This window comes from Podarcis raffonei, chromosome 1, assembly GCF_027172205.1.
Source record: "Podarcis raffonei isolate rPodRaf1 chromosome 1, rPodRaf1.pri, whole genome shotgun sequence".
In the NCBI taxonomy this organism is placed as follows: Eukaryota; Metazoa; Chordata; class Lepidosauria; order Squamata; family Lacertidae; genus Podarcis; species Podarcis raffonei.
Window position 1 is genome coordinate 60807877 of NC_070602.1, and position 22205 is coordinate 60830081.

Here is a 22205-nt window from a genome sequence, read left to right on the forward strand (position 1 = left end):
TTTTTTAAATTGACTTGTTCTGCATGTTTTCTGATGGCAGTTTGAAGATTAGGCTATGAGTAATTTGGATGCCCTTATCCAGTGTAGCATATCTCTAATGCCACAGACTGAGCACTGTCATATTTCTGTTCTTGTGCAATTTGATGATAACTGTTCTATTATAGGATGGTTGGGTGTGTTTTTAAAGCACTACATATGCCATATTATTTTTGCATCTCAATTGTTCCATGGCTTTCAGAATGCAATGTAAAGAGACAAGATAATACATGGCATGTTATCCTTAGGTTTGCTAATTAGGATCTTTACTGCACAGTATTACTTGGTTAAAAAAATGCATAGATAACATACACATATTCTGTATGTAACCCTTAGAAAAGAGATCATCCTGTGGTCTCACCTGGTAGGAACCATTTGTACATGAGGCCTATGCACCCAAGATAGTTTGCTGATCCATAGTTAAATCTTTCAGTTGCATTCAGACAGCAAGACTGGGCTTTTGCAACACTGCTCAAGTTTCATTGTCTTTTTCCTTGGGGAGTTGTTTATTGTGTTCCTTTCTTTTTGAGACTGTGTGAGGCCTTCGTTTCTGAAGAATGGAGAGTTTAGTACAGCATCAAGGCCATTGCTGATGGCAGACTAGTCCTCAAAGAAAAAATTATGGAGAGACTGCTTTCCTCTCCCAGTTTGTGTCGACCCCAGCTTGACTTCTTGTTGGTTTAAAAAGCCCAAACCATGGAACTGTAGCAAGTGATTTTCTTTTTGCTGCATTAAAAACTCTCAGACTGAAGATCATCTGGAATGTTTTTGAGGGTTACTCTGTTGGAAATAAACTAGAAGGTTGACTAATCTTAATAGAGATATTAGTTTTAACATCTGCCCACTGCCTGAATACATTCAGTCCAATTATATGTCATTGGGAGAAGCAAAGCTGGAGGCGTTGTCAGACGTAAAGGTTTACTTAGCAACGTCTCCCGCTTAAGCAGTGAACTCTAACCATGGATTTTTATTTTATTTTGCTGTTATAATGGATTTGGGCTTGACACTTTGTTAAGGATTGGAAAAAAAATGCATGCAGTGTCATACTGTACAGTAACTGCTAGGAAATCTCATGCATTGCTCTTTCTACAGCACAGTGACTTGGCAATGTTCTGTGGGCTAAGAATAGAAGCATTCTTGGGAAAACATCTGAGAGCTGCACAGCCTGGAAGTCTGTATGCTTGCTTTGTTTTGCAGACATATGCTAGTGGAGCACTTAATTTTTCATACAAAGAAAACTTTTAAAAATCACTTCCATTTTCAGCAGAACCTTAAAATGTATCAATGAGGAGCTGAAATGCTGTCTAATAGAAAGAGTTGGTTCAATGCTGCATGCCAACACACTCTAGTGCATGCCTAAGCATATTTATTTGGGTAAACATGCCACTGCTATAGAAGTTGGGCCAATTTACATGTGCAATTGTGAAATACATCTCCCTAAGATTCACATGAAGAATAGTGGATTATGCAAAAATTGCCACATCAGAAAACAGGCTTGAAAAGTAGTGCATCAAGTTTCTTGATTCTCACAGGCAGACAACTCCAGAGAAATATCCCTCATGTGAAAGTAGAATGGTAAAGTTATTCTTTGAATAACTTGCACTGTTATGTTTTGTCTGTTTAGTACAGGGAGAGGTTCATGTTCAGAATATGAATTTTGGTCTTATTTTCCCCCTTAGTAAACCTTCCCCTTTCCCCTACTGTGGAAATTTTGTAATCTAACCAGAAAAGCACTAGTTGTTTTTGGTATTTCTGGTGTTGACTTACCTGGATCAAAATAACACAAACTTTGGCAACAAATTAGAAACAGGCAAATGTTTGGAATTTATCCACTGTTGCACATATCATTTTCACTTATTGTTTGTCCACCTAGTAGATTTTCCTGGTGCTAGTCTTGTTGATTTTACTAAAGAAGCAAAATGGTAGTAATCATTTGCCTAAAATAATAGGCCCTGTTCTATTTGTCTCTCTCTCCCCCCCATGTGGACTGTGCCATCTTGTAGGCAGTAATCACAAATGCAAAACATTCTTTACAATGTAGGACATCTGAGAGATGTGAAAGGGAGACTATTGATGATGCCCTCCAAAGAGTCGTAACAAAACGCAAGCCATGCATGAGAACCCCTGAATTATAATACATACACTGTAAACATGTTATCACTTTGCTGATTATTTGAAGGTTAGGAGCAAACAGCACTGTTATCTGAAAGTGAACTTCTTTTTACATTGATAGCACAACTTTTCTCTAAGATAACATGTATTATCTGTTCATTATATTAAACTTCTTTCGGAATCATTAACTTTAATCACTGGACTTTGGTGCCTATTTTTTATCTTCATAAAACTGTACCATGGGAAATTGAAGTCTGCCTTCAACTGTTACCCTGAGGGTGAACTTGGGATGGGTCTACAATATAAAACAGGAAGTCTGTTAAGGAAACTGTTCAAGTCATTCTAAATAGGTGCTGATAAATATTATTTTTGTTTGTTTAGTTACTGCCTTTTACACATGTGTTGGTGTGCTTTATAGTCCTACCATAAAACAGAAAACAATGCAAAATGGTCACCTAAGGCAGGGACATTTTCATCTAGCTAGAAAAACATCCCTTTAAATGATATGCCTTTTCTGCTGCTGGATGTCCAGGGAGATGGCCGGTTGACAGTTTGGCTAGTAAGCTGGCTATGATCTCTCTTCTTTTTGACCCAAGATGTGGTTACTGTCACCAAGAGAATGGTAATATCATTTTTAGACTATTGCACTGTGCTTTGTATTGGGCTGCCCTTGAGAACATTTCTTTGACACATAACAGGTATTTATCGATTTAAATGCACCTACTATTTTAATAAGAAGTAAAGAGCCTTTTGTATTCCTTCAGGAAAGGAGACGAGAATTTGAGAACAATCTAGAGAAGGCTGGCCTGGAACTAGAAACTGAAGACAAGAAGGTAACGAAGCATTATTATGCCTTCTTACTTCTTGAACATATGCTTAAACTAGATGGGGGATGAAGAACTCTGCTTGGAAATTGCTAGGAAATAGAATTGCTAGGAAATAGAATATTGAATTGCGGCATCTTTCACCTCCCTGCCAGCAGCATGTTTAAGATTCGTTTGTTAACAGCGTACTAGATGCTGATCAGAAAATAATAGTGATGCATTCCATTCCTGGAGAGGTTCTGTGACCTTTAGGTGTCATCCAAAACCCTGCAGTGCCTAACAACATGGAGAGGTGCTACAGTGATATCCCTGCTCCTCTGCCTGGCAAGCCCAAGACATACCTGGGATCAGGAGACTGCACAGTCCAGCTGCAACAACAATGCTTCTATAGGAGAAGTCTCAGCGAGTAGTTTCAAGGCAGAGGAATTTCACTTTCTTAACTCAAAGTATGGCAATTGCTCTGATTATGAGCTCACCTGATTCCAGGTGTGCCTAGGGTTTGTTTGGGCCCATTATCCTTTGTTGTGCGGGGGTACAGGTTGATGAGAAGGGTAGCCCCATTGAAATACAGCCTCTTTGTAGATCTTGTTGATAAGCTGTAATCCTTCGGCTATCAACAGTGGGAGGTTTGTTAAAGGCCTACAATAAAGGAAAAAGAAGGGCTAGAAGAGCATTGAGTTGTACATGCAGAAAATCTTCAGGCCTGTGGTCAAAATAAAGGTTTTGTATGGAGACAGAATACGGACCACTTCTGATGAGCACAACTAACTTCTCTTGGTCTTGATTATTCTCCCATTTTGCCTGTAGATGATTAGTCATGATTGACTCCCACTGGGATTAATAGAACAAGTTAGTGCTATTGGTTTCAGTGAGTTTTAAATGTAACTTAACATTTTATACATCATAGTCCAAAAGAAATACTATCAAATACCTAGAAGACTAATGAGATGAATAGCAAACAGGGCTGCTTGACATAGAATAGAAGCACATGCTTTCTAAACTGCACTTTCTCATTATGTTCAAAATATGCCTTTTAGGACTCGTTTCTGGTCTGAAGTTTAAAAAATATTTTAAAGGTTTATTTTGCATGTTTATATTTTATGGCGTTTTGTTTTTTAAGAAATGTATATCGCCCAGAAACACTTGTAATGGTGGATTAAAAATGGTGGTAAAGGCTAAATAAATATTTGTGCTAGAGTCCAATGTAGCACTAAGTCTCTCATTTCATCAGAGGAAGGATTTCTCGATGGGTAATGAAATGTTCTCCCTTTCTCTTCACTCTGCACCCCCCCAAAAAAAATCTGTTCCAGGGGTTCCCTCACCTTCTGGAGCAGATTTAGTGAGGGCATAGGATGCTCATTGTGGAGGGTTTAAAAGAGGAGAGAAAGTCTTATTACCCATGTGGAAATATTTGCACTGGCAGGTCACAGGAGTTCAGTACCACCCGAAGTATTCTTGTTTTTGCTTACCACATGGATGCAGTGGCCCTAGCTCCCATAGATGATATCTGTATTTAATGTGAAGCTTCTTTATAGATGTATGAATATGAAAGTATTGCCTGTTTTAACCTCAACCCTTATCATTTCCTTCGTAGGAATCTGACAATGGCAAAACTTACTTTGTGAAGATTCATGCGCCATGGGAGGTTCTGATCACATATGCTGAAGTGCTGAGCATAAAAATGCCCATCAAAGAAAATGATATCCCTTGTACTGCGGAAAACCCTTTGGATTGGATATCTTGGCCATTTAGACTGCCTGAAATTGTGATGCACCCAGAACCAGACTACTTCACAGCCCCATTCAGCAAAGAAAGGCAAGAACTCTACCTCATTGAAGATGAGAATACATTTTTCTCCCCGTCTGTCCGGAACAGAATTGTGAGTACTTCCGACACATCAGCACACATGAGGTGCAATTCAACATTCTGGAGCCTTATATTGAAGTGGTTCCGCTCCTTCCTCCTGGGCCGTGTTCAGAAAGTGGGGGGGGGATGAGTGTTCAGACCCCTGGGCTCTCACTTGTGGGGTGCCTCAGGGTTCTGTCCTCTCCCCCATGCTTTTCAACATTTACATGCAGCCACTGGGAGAGATCATCAGGAGGTTTGGGCTGGGTGTTCATCAGTATGCGGATGATACCCAGCTCTACCTCTCTTTTAAATCAGAACCAGTGAAGGCGGTGAAGGTCCTGTGTGAGTGTCTGGAAGCGGTTGGAGGATGGATGGCGGCTAACAGATTGAGGTTGAATCCTGACAAGACAGAAGTACTGTTTTGGGGGGACAGGAGGCGGGCAGGTGTGGAGGATTCCCTGGTCCTGAATGGGGTAACTGTGCCCCTGAAGGACCAGGTGCGCAGCCTTGGAGTCATTTTGGACTCACAGCTCTCCATGGAGGCACAGGTCAAATCTGTATCCAGGGCAGCTGTTTACCAGCTCCATCTGGTACGTAGGCTGAGACCCTATCTGCCTGCAGACTGTCTCACCAGAGTGGTACATGCTCTGGTTATTTCCCGCTTGGACTACTGCAATGCGCTCTACGTGGGGCTACCTTTGAAGGTGACCCGGAAACTGCAACTAATCCAGAATGCGGCAGCTAGACTGGTGACTGGGAGCGGCCGCCGAGACCATATAACACCGGTCTTGAAAGACCTACATTGGCTCCCAGTACGTTTCCGAGCACAATTCAAAGTGTTGGTGCTGACCTTTAAAGCCCTAAACGGCCTCGGTCCAGTATACCTGAAGGAGTGTCTCCTCCCCCATCGTTCTGCCCGGACACTGAGGTCCAGCTCCGAGGGCCTTCTGGTGGTTCCCTCACTGCGAGAGGCCAAGTTACAGGGAACCAGGCAGAAGGCCTTCTCGGTAGTGGCGCCTGCCCTGTGGAACGCCCTCCCATCAGATGTCAAAGCGATAAACATCTACCTGACATTCAGAAGACATCTGAAGGCAGCCCTGTTCAGGGAAGTTTTTAATATGTGACATTTTAGTGTATCTTTCATCTTTGTTGGAAGCCGCCCAGAGTGCCTGGGGAAACCCAGCCAGATGGGCGGGGTACAAATAATAAATTATTATTATTATTATTATTATTATTATTATTATTATTATTATTATTATTATAGTCTGTAAAGGTAATGGGTTAATAAATTAGTTTAAAGGTCAAATGTAATTTTATTTGACTAACATATCTATTTTTGGAGTGTGGAAAATGTTTTGTATTCATGCACTGCGGTGAAGAACAGTTGCGAAGGAAAATTAGATTACCTGATAATCATAGAATAGTCATTTTAAACTGTGGGATTGGTTTCTCTCTCCCTCTTTTAGGTTTTCTATATTTTAACAAGGTGTCCATATGGAACAGAAGAAGGGAAAAAGAAGTTTGGAATCAAACGGCTCTTGAATAATGGCACCTACACCGCTGCTTATCCTCTTCATGATGTAGGTGTTTTGTTTTTTGTCATTCATTCATACATTCATTTCAGAGTACTGCCCTGTTTTCCAAACCTCACTTTATCTGTTTTTAAGTAACACCTCCTGGGGAAGACATAATATGTGTGATTCTCTGTAATTGTGACTACTGCTATGGGAAACTGCTTACAACATAACATAACATAACATAACACCTGTGCAAGCCTCGGGAAAAGAGCGAGGAGGGGAAGAAGGTTAATTACAACTGTGCTGTCAAACTGGGATGGTTATTGCAGGGTTAAAGTTTAGTGTCAAAGCGCCCTCTGGCGGCATACAACAAGTGCTTCACTGGAGCCCATTTTTGGATTTTCTTTTTAGCAGTTTATATATGAATGGGGCACATAATTGTTTTTAGAAACTATGTTAGGAAATTGTGGCCTTTTATGTATTCATAAAAATACTTGCACGGTGCCGGTTCATGTGATATAACAAGAACAGCAATATATACAATGCAACAATATATGCAATGGAATATAAAATAGTACAAAATGATCATTTTAATTCCTAATTGCTCAAAAAAAAAAATTAAGCAGTTGCATGGACCTGCCTGCGTAACAAGGTAGAGATTCCTTCAAGCGAAACATCAGAATCAAAAGCAAGGGTGTTTGCTGAATCTTTGCTAGAAGACTGTTTTCACTGCTTGCAACCAGCCTGGCTTCTGGTAGAGGCCAGTCGGGCCTCTGTAAGATGGGCCTGGCTCCTGATGATCTCAGTGATCAAGATGGGATATAGGGTTTCCTGAATACAAGTTGGTCAGCACTTTGTATATTAACACAACAGACTTGAAAGTTGGGCTTGCATATTGCAAGACTCCTGAACTTCTATGCCTAAATAGTTTGAGAATTTGAAAAATAATTAGTGCCTTAATTGCTGGAGGAGTAAGCACAACATGTTCCTGGCACTAGAATCACTGCAACTTGCCAGGGTAGGGTGGGGTGGGGAAGGCAGGCAGCAGGAAGGTCTGTGCTCTGATGACACACTGGCAGGAGGAGTACATCTGCACAATCCCAGTTTCTTTGTTGCACAGCCCCTTCCCTTCTCCTTCCTGGTAAGCCACAGGGGTGCCAGCATAGTTAGTTCCCTGCCATCCACTCGTGCTTGTTGTTGCCCCACAGTCAGTTAAGTTTTAAAGGATGTATTATTTAGACCTGGCAGAGATGAGGTTCCCAAGTTTCAGATTAAGTGTGCTTGTTCTTAAGGAATGCCCACATTGTTGGTCTTAATACTATAAATAGCTATTTGTTGCCACCCGCCCCCAGCCTGTCATATACATAGAATTGTACCAATTTCTACATATGTTATCCTGGTACATATTTAGGAGGAACCAGTGTTGCAGAACACATGCTGCCGTTTACTGATCTGTTTTATTTCTGCTTTATTTCATTGTCCACGCTGACACAGTGCCAGTACTGGAAGAGGGCGAACGACCCGAAGTGTGAAAATGAAAGGTACACCCTCTACAGAGAATGGGCAAGGTTTCCTCGTTTTTTCAAAGAACAGCCCTTGGACCTTATCAGGTGAGCAATTGGGTACTCTTGTCTTAATGAAAGCTCCAGCTTTTGCATTGCCTTGCAATATATACCTACTTTAATTTGTAGATTATTCCATAGTTCAAGGAAACCTCAAAAATTGTAAAATGGCCTTAGGGGTCCACAATCTAATGACCTCCTGCTTGGACTGCTGCAGTGTGCTCTACATGGGAGTGACCTTGAAATTGGTCAGGCAGCTGCAGCTAACGCAGAATGCTGGATTGTTGAGTGGGGCATCCTGATAGGACCATGTTCTGTCAATCCTGAAAGTTGCACTGCCTGCCAGTGAGCTCTTCAGCCCAATTCAAGGTATTAGTACCAGTGCCCTAAAAGGCTTGGGGGCCATGTGCCTAAAAGAGCACCTTTCCCAAGGCCCACTATCTCAATCACTACAATTCACAGGAGAGACCCTGTTGGTGGTGCTGCCACTTCCCGCTGCCCTGTTGTTGCTGACCCATGACAGGACCTTCTCATTGGCCATTCTCCATTTGTGGGCTGTCCTCCCTGGTGGGGTGGGCTGTGTGGTCTCCCTCATTATCAACACTCTAGAGAATCAGATTTGTTTTCCAAGTAACCCTCCCCCCCACCAAATGCTTCATTTTGTTTGAGGTGAGGGTACAATGTCAATGTATAGCTGTAAAAGGATGTACTTTGAACTGTTAGATTCCTTTTCTCTGGTGTTCAGCTTCTATATGCTTATTCCCAACTGGCTGTTTGACCAATTATGCTAAACAACATTCTGTGGATGTTAAAGGTGCTGTCACTGGCCATGTTCATATCATCACTTCCATGGCTTCATGCCAGGGTCTAAGGCAGCTTTAAAATCAAAATGAGGGGAGGGAGAATCATATCTGGTTGCTGGGCAACACATGAGCAAAAACTAGCTATCCATGTAATTAGGGCACAAATAAGAACAAGAATTTCTGAGAATTGTTTTACAGTCAACTCAGTAGCATTCCTTTGAATTTTGCCTGAAAACTTGTCATCCAAATCTAGCCCTGTATCTTTATTTGCAATTAGTCTTCCGAGCTTTTCTCCCCTTTCCTCCCCCTTTTTAAGATGTTGATTGTTTCTTGCATTCCCTTACATTCCATTCCACGTTACTTTCCTGCAGGAAGTATTATGGGGAGAGGATTGGAATCTACTTTGCCTGGCTGGGGTTCTACACTGAGATGCTGTTCTTTGCCGCTATCGTTGGATTAATCTGTTTCCTGTATGGTGCATTTACAATGAATGAAAATATGAGTAGGTAAGAGTAATTAACATGGTCGTGTTGGTTAGATTGAATCATGACCAGTTGACTGATGACAGCTGTCCTGTCCACTTCAATGCTAATTGTTGTGGATCAATTTTTTCTTTGAAAAGCTTGAGTCCCCTTGCCTTCTGTAACATTGTGTGCAGTGATCCTGTGAGCCACTGTACAGAAACATTAGCTTAAACGTATGATCCAGATGTAGAACTATGTGCCACTGCATTATTGTGAGTATGGCCCTGCTGAATATTGCGCACTGAAAGAGAGGGAACGGGTTCTCTATATTCCTTTCGTAAAGTCAAATATCAGCATCTGCACAAAAACACAAATTATCTGTCTATTGCTTAATTAAATACTTTTATCTGTCCCCTTCAGCCAAGAAATATGTGACTCCGAAATTGGGGGAAAGATTATCATGTGCCCACTATGTGATCAAAAATGTGATTACTGGAGATTGAACTCCACGTGTGAGTCTTCAGAGGTCTGTAGTCATTGCTGCAATTTTTGTTTTTTCAAAAATAGCTTTTCCATGGTTGTTTTCATTCAAATTATTAATTTGTGTTTTTTCCCCAGTACTCCCATTTGTTTGATAATGTGGCGACCCTCTTTTTTGCAATCTTTATGGGGATCTGGGGTGAGTATATTTGTTAGTGCTACTTAAATAACACTCAAGCCATGTGGGTCAGCTTTAGCTTTGTCTCATAGTGCATGCAAGTCAATGGCACTTTTGACAACAAGACTATGACTTGGTCCTGTGAGTGACTGTTCACTCATGGGATGCTCCTTCTGGTAGAAAGGGAAAGAGGGAGAGCTCACGACTCCCTCATGAATCCCTCTGTAAACATAAAGTAAAAGGTAAAGGTACATGACCCCTGGATGGTTAAGTCTAGTCAAAGGTGACTATGGGATGTGGCGCTCATCTCGTTTCAGGCCGAGTGAGCCAGCATTTGTCCACAGCTTTCTCGGTCATGTGGCCAACATGACTAAACCGGTTCTGGCACAATGGAAAAGCTTCCATCTGTAGTGGTACCTATTTATCTGCCTGCACTGGTATGTTTTCAAACTGCTAGGTTGGCAGAAGCTGGGACAAAGCAATGGGAGCTCACCCCATCACACAGATTCAAACTGCTGACCTTCCAATCAGCTAGCTCAAGAGGCTCAGTAGTTTAGACCACAGCGCCACATGCCCCCCCCCAAGTGTTCAGCTCTGAACTATGTGGGAGGTGACATGGGGGGATTGCAGGGGAAAGGGGGGAATTGGCAGATATTACTTTTGTTGGATTGGAGTTGCTTTTATTTTTGGGTGAGCAACTCTAGATCTCAGCCTCTGTAAGTATAGTATGAATGCTATAAATATCATTCTGTAATGATATATGTAAATGTGCAATAATTCACTGGGTTTGATCCAGAGGAAGTTAAGCATGTTTTAGATAACTTGGGTCCTATTTGTTTCAATGGAACTGAACAGCGCTTCCATATTATTAAGCACACCAAATCCCATGGAGTGGTACAACCCTCAATGTGCAAAAATATGCAGACAGTAATGAATCTGATTAACTTTGTCACAGCTCCAAAAATTCCATCAAAATGAGAAATGGATTCTCCAGGGAATCTGCAGTAGTTTTTTATGTAACTAATGTACTGTATAGACATCAAATCCATCACAAAGATAATAGAGAAAGTATCATCTGGGACTGTTGGTTTTGCTCAGTTGCTACTAGACATTTCTTATTCTTATTTTTGTTTGCACCATACTCTATTCATTGCAGTCACACTTTTCTTGGAGTTCTGGAAGCGTCGGCAAGCTCGACTTGAGTATGAATGGGATCTAGTTGATTTTGAGGAGGAACAGCAACAACTCCAACTGAGGCCAGAGTATGAAGCAAAATGTACTCAAAAAAGGAAGAATCCAGTAACGCAGGTAACCTGAGCAATAGAAAACAAAAATCACATGGAGGTTGGGGGATACATAAGTTCCAGTTACCCATTGCGTATTTAAGACCAAGTATGCCATCTCTTGTGGGACGTGGGTGACTCTGTGGTCTAAACCACTGAGCCTAGGGCTTCCTGATCAGAAGGTCGGCGGTTCGAATCCCCGCGACGGAGTGAGCTCCCGTTGCTCGGTCCCTGCTCCTGCCAACCTAGCAGTTCGAAAGCATGTCAAAGTGCAAGTAGATAAATAGGTACCGCTATGGCGGGAAGGTAAATGACGTTTCCATGCGCTGCTCTGGTTCACCAGAAGCGGCTTAGTCCTGCTGGCCACATGACCTGGAAGCTGTACGCTGGCTCCCTCGGCCAGTAAAGTGAGATGAGCGCCGCAACCCCAGAGTCATTCATGACTGGACCTAACGGTCAGGGGTCCCTTTACCTTTTATGCCATGTCTTAAGTGCTTAAGAAGGAATTATGCCAGAACATTACACAAGCATGTTGTTCTGACAGGGTCCAGAAAGTTATAATTCTGTAAATGTTTCAGAACAAGGTGGGAAATCAACTGCTGGTGCTTAGGGTTAATATATGGGATCCAATGACAGATATAAAATGGATTTGAAAAGAATCAGGCTTTCTCCAAATGCTGTTATCCACAATCACTTACGGACTCATTGTTAAAACTGTGTTTATGGAAGACAATCTTACTCGGCTACAAGTGATCGCCAAAGAAGAAGAAGATATATCATTCCAGTAGGGAAAGGCAGGAGCTCAAGAGGGCAAATTTAACTGATTTGTTCTTCTATAGGAATTGGTTCAACCATTGAGAAAAAAAAGCTTATGTTGCTCTCCTTGAGACTATATTGGTTCAGAATACAGCTTAACAGTTGCATGTTTGAATGCTATCCCATACCCCCAAAAATACTGAACATGGAAAGCTTCTACCTAGCCTTTTTCCTGAAACAGTTGTTCTCTAAGTATAGGTAGTTTTTGATGTGGATGCATTCAAATATGCAGTTTTCACACCTGCATTCTAGAGCAACACAGTCCTAGGGTCCTACAGCATGTGCTTCTTCTGAGTGTTTGAATTGCTGATAAGCTTTTGTCTGCATGCCGTGAGTTTCTGGGCAGCTAAACCAAAGGGGGAAAATAACAGACAAAATGGCTACAATTCTACTTCAGATGCAATAAATGTCTGTTTCACTAAGCCTGATCCTTATGATGGAACTCTGGTGCTTTAAGGAACAATTATCTGGTGTTAATGTGATTACATTGGATGTAATATTAATGTATCTATTTATTTGTTAAATTCTATCCTGCCTTTCCGTCAAAGCTGCTCAACTACAGGAAAATAGAAAGTAAAAAAAAAAAAAATTAAAGCAAAGGAAATAAAACATACCAGTTAGAATCAGCAAGTTGATGATTTTGCAGTATCTTTACAATGGATTGGCAAAATGTTTTGGGACAAAATGAAGGTATCCTCTGAGCACGGTTACAAGTTAGAGGAATCCTGATTTATATTACATATTATTATCTATCCTAGCTTAGATATTTCCTTTTGTACATGAAGCTCATGAAGAATGAGAAGTCTAAATGTGTTGACATTCTTAAATATGTGTTTGATCATTACAAGTCACTTGCTTTAATTCCTAGTTAATTTTTTAAAAAAAAAGAAAGCTAAAACCTTGTTCCCTCTCCTTTAAATCATCTATTATCTATTTGTCAAGGTTCTAGGTTACAGAAATTTGTAAACATCCTGTCAGCAGTCCAGATATGAAAGAAATCAATGGTTAACCAAATTATAGTTGAATGTTCTTGCTGTGTTACATTAGACAATGAAAATGTGAAGGATCTGAGGCTCTAAAGATTATATCTGCAGATTGAAAAGAACACTGATATTCTTCAACTGTACAACTACATTTCATTGTTACTTACACTAATTTGAGACTTTTGCTGGTCACCGGTCATTTTGCACTTCCATAGACTTATATCAGAATTGTGCCCTCTTTATTAACTCGCAGGTCTAGCAACATTGTAATCAATCTTAAAGCATTAAGCTAGGTCACAGTGGGTTATGATCTGCTCTCATGGAGATTATTACTTATGATGGTACTGAACTTCAGAATGGGGGAGGAGTGTGTGCGGTTGAACAACACTTTTCTGGAAGACACCTTAAGCCAGTTTTGAACTGAGCTCAGACATCTCCAGAGGCGATGCCAGGTTTGAAATGTGCTCAGTTCTCTGTTGTCATTCCTTCTATTTGCTCTCCTTCCACTGGCTTTCACAGGTGAGAGGCAGCAAAGGACTTACTACTGCATAGGCCTTAGCCTTAAGGCCTGGACATAACCATTTACCTTTGTTATAAATTGCTTCCATTCTTCCCTTTGTGTTGTGCAACAATCAAGCCAGGAAGTCTCCAATTAACCATAGTTTCTCATTGCATTTAAACTGATGGTGGTGACCCTAGTTTCCTGGCTTGGATGAAATGAGAAACTCTGGTTAATTGGATGCTTCCTGGTTAGATAGCTGCAGACATGAGTAGCACTAGTATCAGGTGATGGTGGCACAGTGAAATCTTTTCTGTTCTTTAATTACTGCTTTTTAAATTGTCTGGTCTGCTATTCTAGGAATTAGAATTGGTTAAGAGGAAGAGCATACATGACTATGGGAAACTGAGCTTGTTGTACTTTGGAATTTTGTTTTGGGTAAGACAGGGCTGCGTGAACTCAGCAGCTTAGAGTGGCAACTAATGAAAGAGCCATTTCTTCAAGTGGGAAAGCAATGAAAAGACCTGAGAGAATGGAGGACAACACTTAACAGCAATAGCTAGTCCAATCCAAACATACATATTTTTTTCCTGTCATGTAATTTGGGCATATTGGAAACTGAACTGCATTCACCCCCTTCTGTTCAGAAGATCACAGAGAAGGAAAACAAAAATGGCCTTCTGGCCGTCTTGTAAATTTGGCAAAGTCTTAAAAGCTCTGGATGACTGGCTTCTCATCTACATATGGACTCCTCCATTTCTGTCTTTCTCCCATAAGATGAAATGTGCTACATCATGCATTCCTTGGGAGTGTAAAAACTATTTTCTTGGGGTGTGTTTGCTTTCTCACAGTGGTTGAGGTTGCTTTCTGCAGTGTTCAGTGTAAGAATATGTCTGCGGGAGGTGAAATGTGCTGTGCTTGCTTGACTGTTTCAGGAGTTGGAGCCTTACTTGCCATTAACTAGCCAGGCTATACGATTCTGCATCTCGGGAACGACAGTGTTGTTCTGGGTGAGCATCCTTTTGAATCATCACTGTAATGCATAACAAGCAACGCATCACTTTTTAAGCTTGAATTTTAACATGCCTTAATGCTTTTGCTGTTGGTATCTTTCTCTCTGTGCTTCTGACTACAAGGGGTTGTAACTAACATTCTTCTTTCTTACTGTCATGCAAAGTACACACTGAATCGTATAGCATACAATCCATAACTCTCTCTTCTGCCAAATCAATCCATTTGACTTTATTTAGTTGTCCATTATTCATGATGATGAATATAGTGACTTAGGTTACAGTTTTATACCCACATACCTGGGAATAACCTCTGTTGAATTCAATGGAACCTACTTTTAAGATGACATCTATGAGATGCCACTGACTGTGTTGTTATTATTGTATTTATTTAAACCCCACCTTTTCTCCTGATGGGATTCAGGGCAGCATGCAGATAAAAACAAGAATCACTAAAAACATAGAAAAATAATAATTAAAAAGCAATTAAACACTGATAGAATTAAACTATATACGTGTATTAAATATGTTTAGAACAAGCAAATAGTTACAGTAAAAATGGTATGTCACCAGCCCTTTCATTAAAAGCAGTTCCCAAAAGCCTGTTGGAACAAGACAGTTTTTACCATCTGATGAAAGAACAACAAGGAGGGAGCCAGTCTAGCTCCTCCTGGGAGGGAGTTTTAGAGTCTGGGAGCAGCTACTGAGAAGGCCCTTTACTGTGTCCCCACCAACCATGCATATGAGTGTGGCATGACCAAGAGAAGGACCTTTCCTGAAGATTTCAAAACCTGAGCAGGTTTGTATGAGGGAATACATTATTTCAGGTAGCTTGGACCTAAGCCATGTAGCGTCTGAAGGTCATAACCACCACTTTGAATTGTGTCTAGAAACAGACTGGTAGACAGTGGAGCTGTTCCACTGCTCCCTAAAGGGTTATGCTTCCTATAATTATCTCTGGTCAATAATCTGATCATATCTCTTTGAGCCAGTTGATATTTCTAAGCACTTTTCAAAGGCAGCCCCATCTAGAGCGCTTTACAGTAATCCAATTAGGAGGTAACTAAGGCATGTGTCACTGTGGCCAATTGAGATATCTCAAGGAATGGGTGCAGTTGGCACAGTGCAAATGCACTCCTGGCCACTGCGGAAACCTGGGCATTCATGCTCAGTCTGGATTCCAGGAGCACACCCAAACTGTCTTTGTGGGAAGTGTTACCTCATCAAGCACAAGCAGAATCCCCACTCCCTGTTCTGCCTTCTGAATGACCAATAGTGCTTCAGTCTTGTCTAGATTAAGTTCCAATTTGTTCCCTCTCATCCAGTCCATTACAGATGACACACGCTGGTTTGCATCTGAGACTGCTTTCTTGGATTTTGGTGGAAAGGAGAAATAGAGCTGGGTCATCAGCATACTGGTGACAATGAACCCCAAAACTCCAGACAACCTTTCTTAGTGGTTTCATGTAAATGTTAAATAGCACAAGGGACAGAAGAGAACACTGAGGGGACTCTGCAGGCCAATGTCCAAGGTGTCAAACAGGAGTCCCTCCAGGAAGGAGCAGAGCCATTGTAAAATAGTACCTCCAAGTCCCATCCCTGCAAGGTGGCCCAGAGGAATACCATGTTTGATGGACTGAAAGCTGTCAAGATGTCTAGCAGAGCCAACAGGGACACACTGTCCTTGCACAGTTCCTTGCACAGAGCCTCTGTTCCATAACTAGGCTTGAAACCAGATCTAGATAATCAGTCTCTGTAGTTATCTGTAGACCAAGGGAATTTTGCCCTATTTTGAATTGTTCAAATGCTTGATTATAAAATTTCCCTATAACCTGTAGTCATTTATTATTGACCAAAACACTCTGGAGAAATTGGGTTCTGGATTGCATCATTTACGTCTGAATCAATTCAACTTTCTCTATTTCAATACAGAAAAAAATTGAGTGATCTTTAGTATGTGGATAATGTGTTATAAACACAAATGTTTATAATGCTACCATATCTGTGCAATGAAATTGTAACATGATATTGGTGGATTTTGAAACAGCATGCCACTAGTGTGCTTTGCATGATTTTGCTTGGTGTACTAACAGACAAGCTAAGCAGAAAAAGACAATATTACTGCTCTGTTGGGACTATACCACTTTAGACTGAAGACATGATTACATTTATTCTACTTATTTCTAAATTTCCCTTCATCTAGCGGTTTCCAGGGCAATGTACAATAAGCATAAACAATTACTTATATGAAACACAAACACAATTAAAAACAACCAACCTTGAAAACAAATAGGCAGGAAAAGCTACAAAAAGCAAAAGCAAACATAGCCCTTTGAAATGCTTGGCCAAATACAAGAGGCACCAGAAATATTACAATGTCAGCAAAAGGCTTACCAGCATTGAAGAGGGTGTTCCAGAGTTGGAGTACCACTGCAGAAAAGGACCCAAACCATTTCAGACTTTACAAGTACATATCACCATCTTGAATACTGGTCCCAGTTGTGACCATGTAGCCGAGACAATTCTTTCTGAATCAGAGTACTGTGAATCAACTGGGTTGAGCCACTTAAAATTGTGTCAGCTGAGTTCTTCACTAATTGAAGCTTCTATATAGTCTTAAAGGGCAGCCCTGTGTATAACACTGAGGGGTTGCCCCATGTATAATGTGTCTAATCCATCCAGGATATTACCAGAGGTTCTGGCCAGGAACAGATGCAGCTGGAGAACCAGGCAAAAATGTTAAAAGACAAGGCCACTAAGGCATCAGGTGGCAATGTTAAATCAAGGAGTACACTCAAGTTCCCTGTGTGCTATTTTAGGGGGAGTGCAGTGCCATCCAGAACACACTGAACATCTGTCTCTCAGACCCAAGAATCACCTGCTCACAGTCCTTCTGTCTTGTCAGGATTCAGCTTCAGTCTTGACCCTCATCTGTCCATTTCCAAATTCAGGCACTGGCTGAGCCTCACTTGACTCACACGACATAGAGAAATAGATCTAGGTTAGATTACCTTACTGAGCAGTTTGAGAAAGAGCATGGGGGCATAAAACAGAGCCATGTAGGACTCTACGACACAAGTGCCATGGTGGTTGAGCAGAAGCTCCCCACTGCAGCTTTCTGAAACTGACCCTGGAGGTAGATGCAGAACTATCACAGCATCGCATCCATTACACACAACTGTTGGTAGCAAATATCAACTGAAAGACACAAAAATAACAGTGCATCAGGTGGATAGGGTCTGGCTTGGCTCTCACCCTGATGTACTTGGGTTTTACTTGCAAGAAGAATACATTGGATGAACATCAGATCAGCCTTCAGATAGACACACATCCTCCCTCTTGCAGTCTGAAGTGATACAGTCCCGATGGGGCCATACTACACTATTATTCTCAATGTGTAGTTTGGCCCTTAGAGTCCTATATGGTACAGTTAGGGAACTGGTGGTCCTCCAGATGTTGCTGAACTACAACTCCCATCATTTCCATTGGACATTCTGGCTGGGGCTGATGGGACTTGGAGTCCATCAACAGCTGGAGGGCCATGGATTCCCCATGCTTGCTATATAGTATAAAGCATTAAAGGCTGTTTCTGATATGATGTCATTGTTCTTAAACCTCTGTGGTTTCTCTCAGATCTTTTTGATCATAGCTAGTATGATAGCTGTGATAGTTTACCGCCTTGCCGTCTATGCTGCTTTTGCCAGCATCATGGAGAATGCACAAACCTTGCAGCCTATTCAAGGTATCCTGACACCACAACTGGCAACATCGGTCACTGCTTCATGCCTGAATTTTGTCATCATTATGATACTGAATTTCTTGTATGAGAGGATAGCCATCTGGATCACAGATATGGGTAGGTATGTTGCATAAAGACAGAACTGTCAGGGATATGTTTCTGTCCCTGTGGTGGAAATGCTGAGTTTATTGGCAACCAGAAGCTGAATATTTATACAATTTTTCCATCTGGCCAAGTTGGCTAGCATTCCTGGGAAACTGTTTTTGAGACCTCCCTCTGTATCATGTAGCTTTGTTCCTAGATTATCCACAGCTGCATCCTAGCTCTGTGATTTTATGAGAAAGAGCTTGTACACTATTGCAGCTGGCTTGACCATGCTAATAACTACTTATTAGGAGTGTAACATCACTGTAGGGAACTCATGGAAGAGCGATTCTCCCCTTCCATAATAATATACCATCCACTACTGACATTTTTCTTGACGCACCTCTCCAGATTTTACATTTTTCATATGAGTAGGCTGCTTATGTGAGCATTTATTACAATTTGCAAACCTTACGATTAAGATTTGGACCACGAATTCCATTTGTGTCATTAACTACCACACTAGAGTGATGTTTGTTGTTCAGATAAATTTTTCAGTAAATACTAGGATAATGAAGCATTTAGAATAATCCTAAAATAGGTGCTTCCTGAGCTAAGATGATGATCCCCAATTATAGCTGGCAAATGGAAATTTTTAATCTGCATTCATTTTTCCACAGTGGAAATAATAATTATAGTGTGTTTTAAATGTGAAAGAATTTAATTGTTCACCTGTAGGAATAATTCTGCAGTAGTCCTGTCACTTGCATAGAGAGGCTATAGACTCGACTCACTGTTCTATAGCTGCTGCCCTCTGCTGGCATAAAAATGCAGTGAATGGTCTTGCAGTATTCCTTTGGAAACCCTGTTCTTTTTCATACCTAATAGCTCTGCAGTGCTTCAGCCAAATTCAAAATTGTCAGTGTTTGCTGTAGCCTTGTTTGCTGTGCATGGTGCAGAAAAAAATTCCATGTTTATTTTGTTGACCTTGTAGAGATCCCAAGAACTCACCTTGAATATGAGAACAGACTCACCATGAAGATGTTCCTGTTTCAGTTTGTCAACTATTATTCTTCATGTTTCTACGTGGCTTTCTTCAAAGGGAAATTTGTGGGGTACCCGGGTCACTACACATACATGTTTGATCGCTGGAGAAATGAAGAGGTATGGGGTCATTTTTCAGTGAATTAAGGAAGTAATTGCTAACCACCCTCATTTTTGTAAAGACAAGCCAATAAAACAACACAATATTCTGAATAAAAAGCCAGGAAAATGTCACAAATGTACATAAGATGCAGTAGAAGATGCCTGTCTATGTGTTTCTCAGTGTATGTTTTGGAATGTGCTATCTGCAAACAAAGGTCCTTGCATTATATAACTCAAGAGTAAACTGCTGAAACAGACTGGCTCTCTGAGAACAATAGTCGTGTCTCACTCTGGCATTAAGGCTTTGCCTCTCCCTTTCTTCCCAAATCATAAATTTATATAGTGTTAAGGGATTTTGTGATGGTGCTGACAGTGCCACCGACAGACTAAGCCACTCTAATGACAGGGTGGGGTAGGAGAAAGAGCTTCTGGGTTTGATAGGCTGAAATCTATTGTTCCCTATCAGTGAAATTGCCCCTACAAAATGTGATGGATAAATTTTAAGGGGCTTCCTCAGAAGATGACCTTAGGTAAATAGTGGGATATACCTTCTCTGCATAAGAATCCTCTGTACAGCTAACCGGGTCTGAGGCAAAGGAAGCAAGTCAGCCTAGCTCCCTTCCTCTGAGTCTCTGGCTGCCGTTAGTTGAGGTGTTCAGATCTTAGAAAGGGACAGAGAAGTCAGAGAGACCATGGGAGGGAGGGCAGAAGAAGGCAGGAGCCAAGAACTTGAGAAGAAGGATTGCTGCCCTAGAGAATCCATGGAACTTTAGAAAATGAAGGTTGGAACAGGTTACTTCCCTGGGTTGAGCTGTCCAGAGGAATGTGGGCAAGAAGAGAAGGCAAGAATGAGGAACCTGACAGAAGTAAAATTGGGAGGCTGGGCACAGAAAAAAAGCTGCACATCACAGGAACAGAAACGAGGGGTCGCCTGTTGATTTGAAACAGCCAGTCAGATGTTTGGCTGCTGGCTTTTTAATATTAAAAATAGGTGCTTTACATCAATACTTGGTATACACATAATTCAACCTCTCACCCCTGACCCAGCTCTCTAACCAATTCTCATTGCCTTAGTTTTCCTAAAACAAAAGATGACAAGTCCAGCACTGGAAAGCTTCTTTTTTGGTCCTGCTGTTCTCTTTTTCTGGCAGAAACTTTCTGCTGGCTTTTGATATCAACTCGCGGGTAAGGTTGAGGAGTATAGTGAATGCTGTAGTCAGTTTAATTTCTAGGCATAATCAAGAACAGTTGCTCTGTAGGTAAGCAGTTTTAGGGTTAAACCCGTGTGGTTTTGCTTTCTTTCTTTTTGCTTTCTTTACTACTTAGTAAAGAGTTCCTGTCTTCTACTTTAACACTGTGGTTTTCAAGGGAAAGACCAATTACATGTTGCTTCTTCCTCTCCCCACCCTTGTTTCATTAGTGTGATCCTGCAGGATGCCTGATAGAGCTGACAACACAGCTTACCATTATCATGGCTGGCAAACAGATATGGGGCAACATCCAAGAGGCTATTGTACCGTAAGTGATGCCTTCATGTTGAGTAAGTTTCATTTTTAAGAGAGAGGAATAGGTTGCGTTATGCATCTCAACAGTGTACGCAATAAGCGCATAAAGGCATAACAATATAAATTTTGGTTGCAGAAACTTCTTACTGCAGGATGAGAGAAAATTATTTAAAATGTAGGCAATGGTTATGGAACTGGAAAAGAGGGAGCATTCCTAGGCACCAGAATCAGTGCTATAGGAGGGAGTGTCTGCACACACATGGTCTCTCTTTGATTTGGAGCACTGTGAGATCAGGGTTGCAAATCATGGCACTGTCATACACACAAAGAGCCAAGCTCCTCTTTTCAGACTTTCACCCCAGTGTGCGAACAGTAGGGGTGATGATGGTAGGTGATTTGACTGCAGAGATGCATTGTGTGTGTTGTGTGATTTAGAACACCCACATAGAACCACAGTGGCCCTGTAATCTGGACTTTTCCCACCCTGTATTAAACCCTGGGTAGTCTTCTTTATGGGAGAGATACTTGGTAAACACTTTTGGTGTCATACCATATGGGACATGATTCTGACTTCAATGCTGTACCTTTTATGCAACCTGCCCCATCCTGTGTTTTCTGTTACCCCAACCCACAGCTGGATCCGGAATTGGTGGGGCCGTCGGAAAGCCAGTAGCAGTCCTGAGAATTTATACAGTCGATGGGAGCAGGACCATGATCTGCAGAACTTTGGAGCCTTGGGCCTATTCTATGAGTACTTGGAAATGGGTAAGCACAAGGAATGGTTATAAAATACCTCTCTATAGAGCTTTTTAAGTTTCTGACAGCTGCTTTTCTTCCGTGCAATTGAATGGAGCCAATACATATTCCTCAGTTGATGTCTCTTGGCTGAAAGACTATGTGAACTAATAGATGCATTTGCAGTGGTTGTCCCCTAGGAATAGGGACCTGTCAAAGCTTTTCATTGTAAAGCACCTTATATATAGATGGCACTATATAAACAGTAACAACTTCTGGCTGCCAAGCTGTGAAGTATTGGAAAAGAATCAACTTCTTGGGTACAAAATGTAGAATATCCATTAAAAAAATATTCTAAAATTTTGCTGCAGTGCTGTGCCTCACAACAATAATTACGTTGCTTTTAGTGAGCTTTCAGCACAGACTTCATGAGGCTTAAACACCTGCCTTATCTGAAAACAGCAGTATCTGCAGTTTGACCCATTCTGTACAGTGAAAGACATGAACTTTCTGCTGTCACAATGTGCTACCACATAAACAGAGCATGACTACAGAGAGCAGAAGATAAGAAGCCAACAGCT

At 41.3% G+C, this 22205-nt stretch overlaps 1 protein-coding gene across 6 annotated transcripts in view; it reads left to right on the top strand.

The window, feature by feature from the left end:
* ANO5 (anoctamin 5) overlaps positions 1-22205 on the top strand; it is a 63286-nt gene that overhangs the window by 32411 nt on the left and 8670 nt on the right. For 4 of the 6 annotated variants that reach the window (XM_053389237.1, XM_053389254.1, XM_053389263.1 and 1 more), the window contains 13 exons: positions 2913-2981; positions 4567-4851; positions 6287-6400; positions 7832-7947; positions 9074-9208; positions 9587-9692; positions 9785-9845; positions 10981-11132; positions 13766-13843; positions 18049-18271; positions 19233-19402; positions 20805-20902; positions 21524-21654. In XM_053389237.1, coding sequence (XP_053245212.1) covers positions 2913-2981; positions 4567-4851; positions 6287-6400; positions 7832-7947; positions 9074-9208; positions 9587-9692; positions 9785-9845; positions 10981-11132; positions 13766-13843; positions 18049-18271; positions 19233-19402; positions 20805-20902; positions 21524-21654 — 1738 coding nt within the window. Of the gene's footprint in view, positions 1-2912; positions 2982-4566; positions 4852-6286; positions 6401-7831; positions 7948-9073; positions 9209-9586; positions 9693-9784; positions 9846-10980; positions 11133-13765; positions 13844-14340; positions 14416-18048; positions 18272-19232; positions 19403-20804; positions 20903-21523; positions 21655-22205 lie in introns of all 6 variants that reach the window. The other 2 variants (XM_053389246.1, XM_053389281.1) reach the window with 1 other exon arrangement.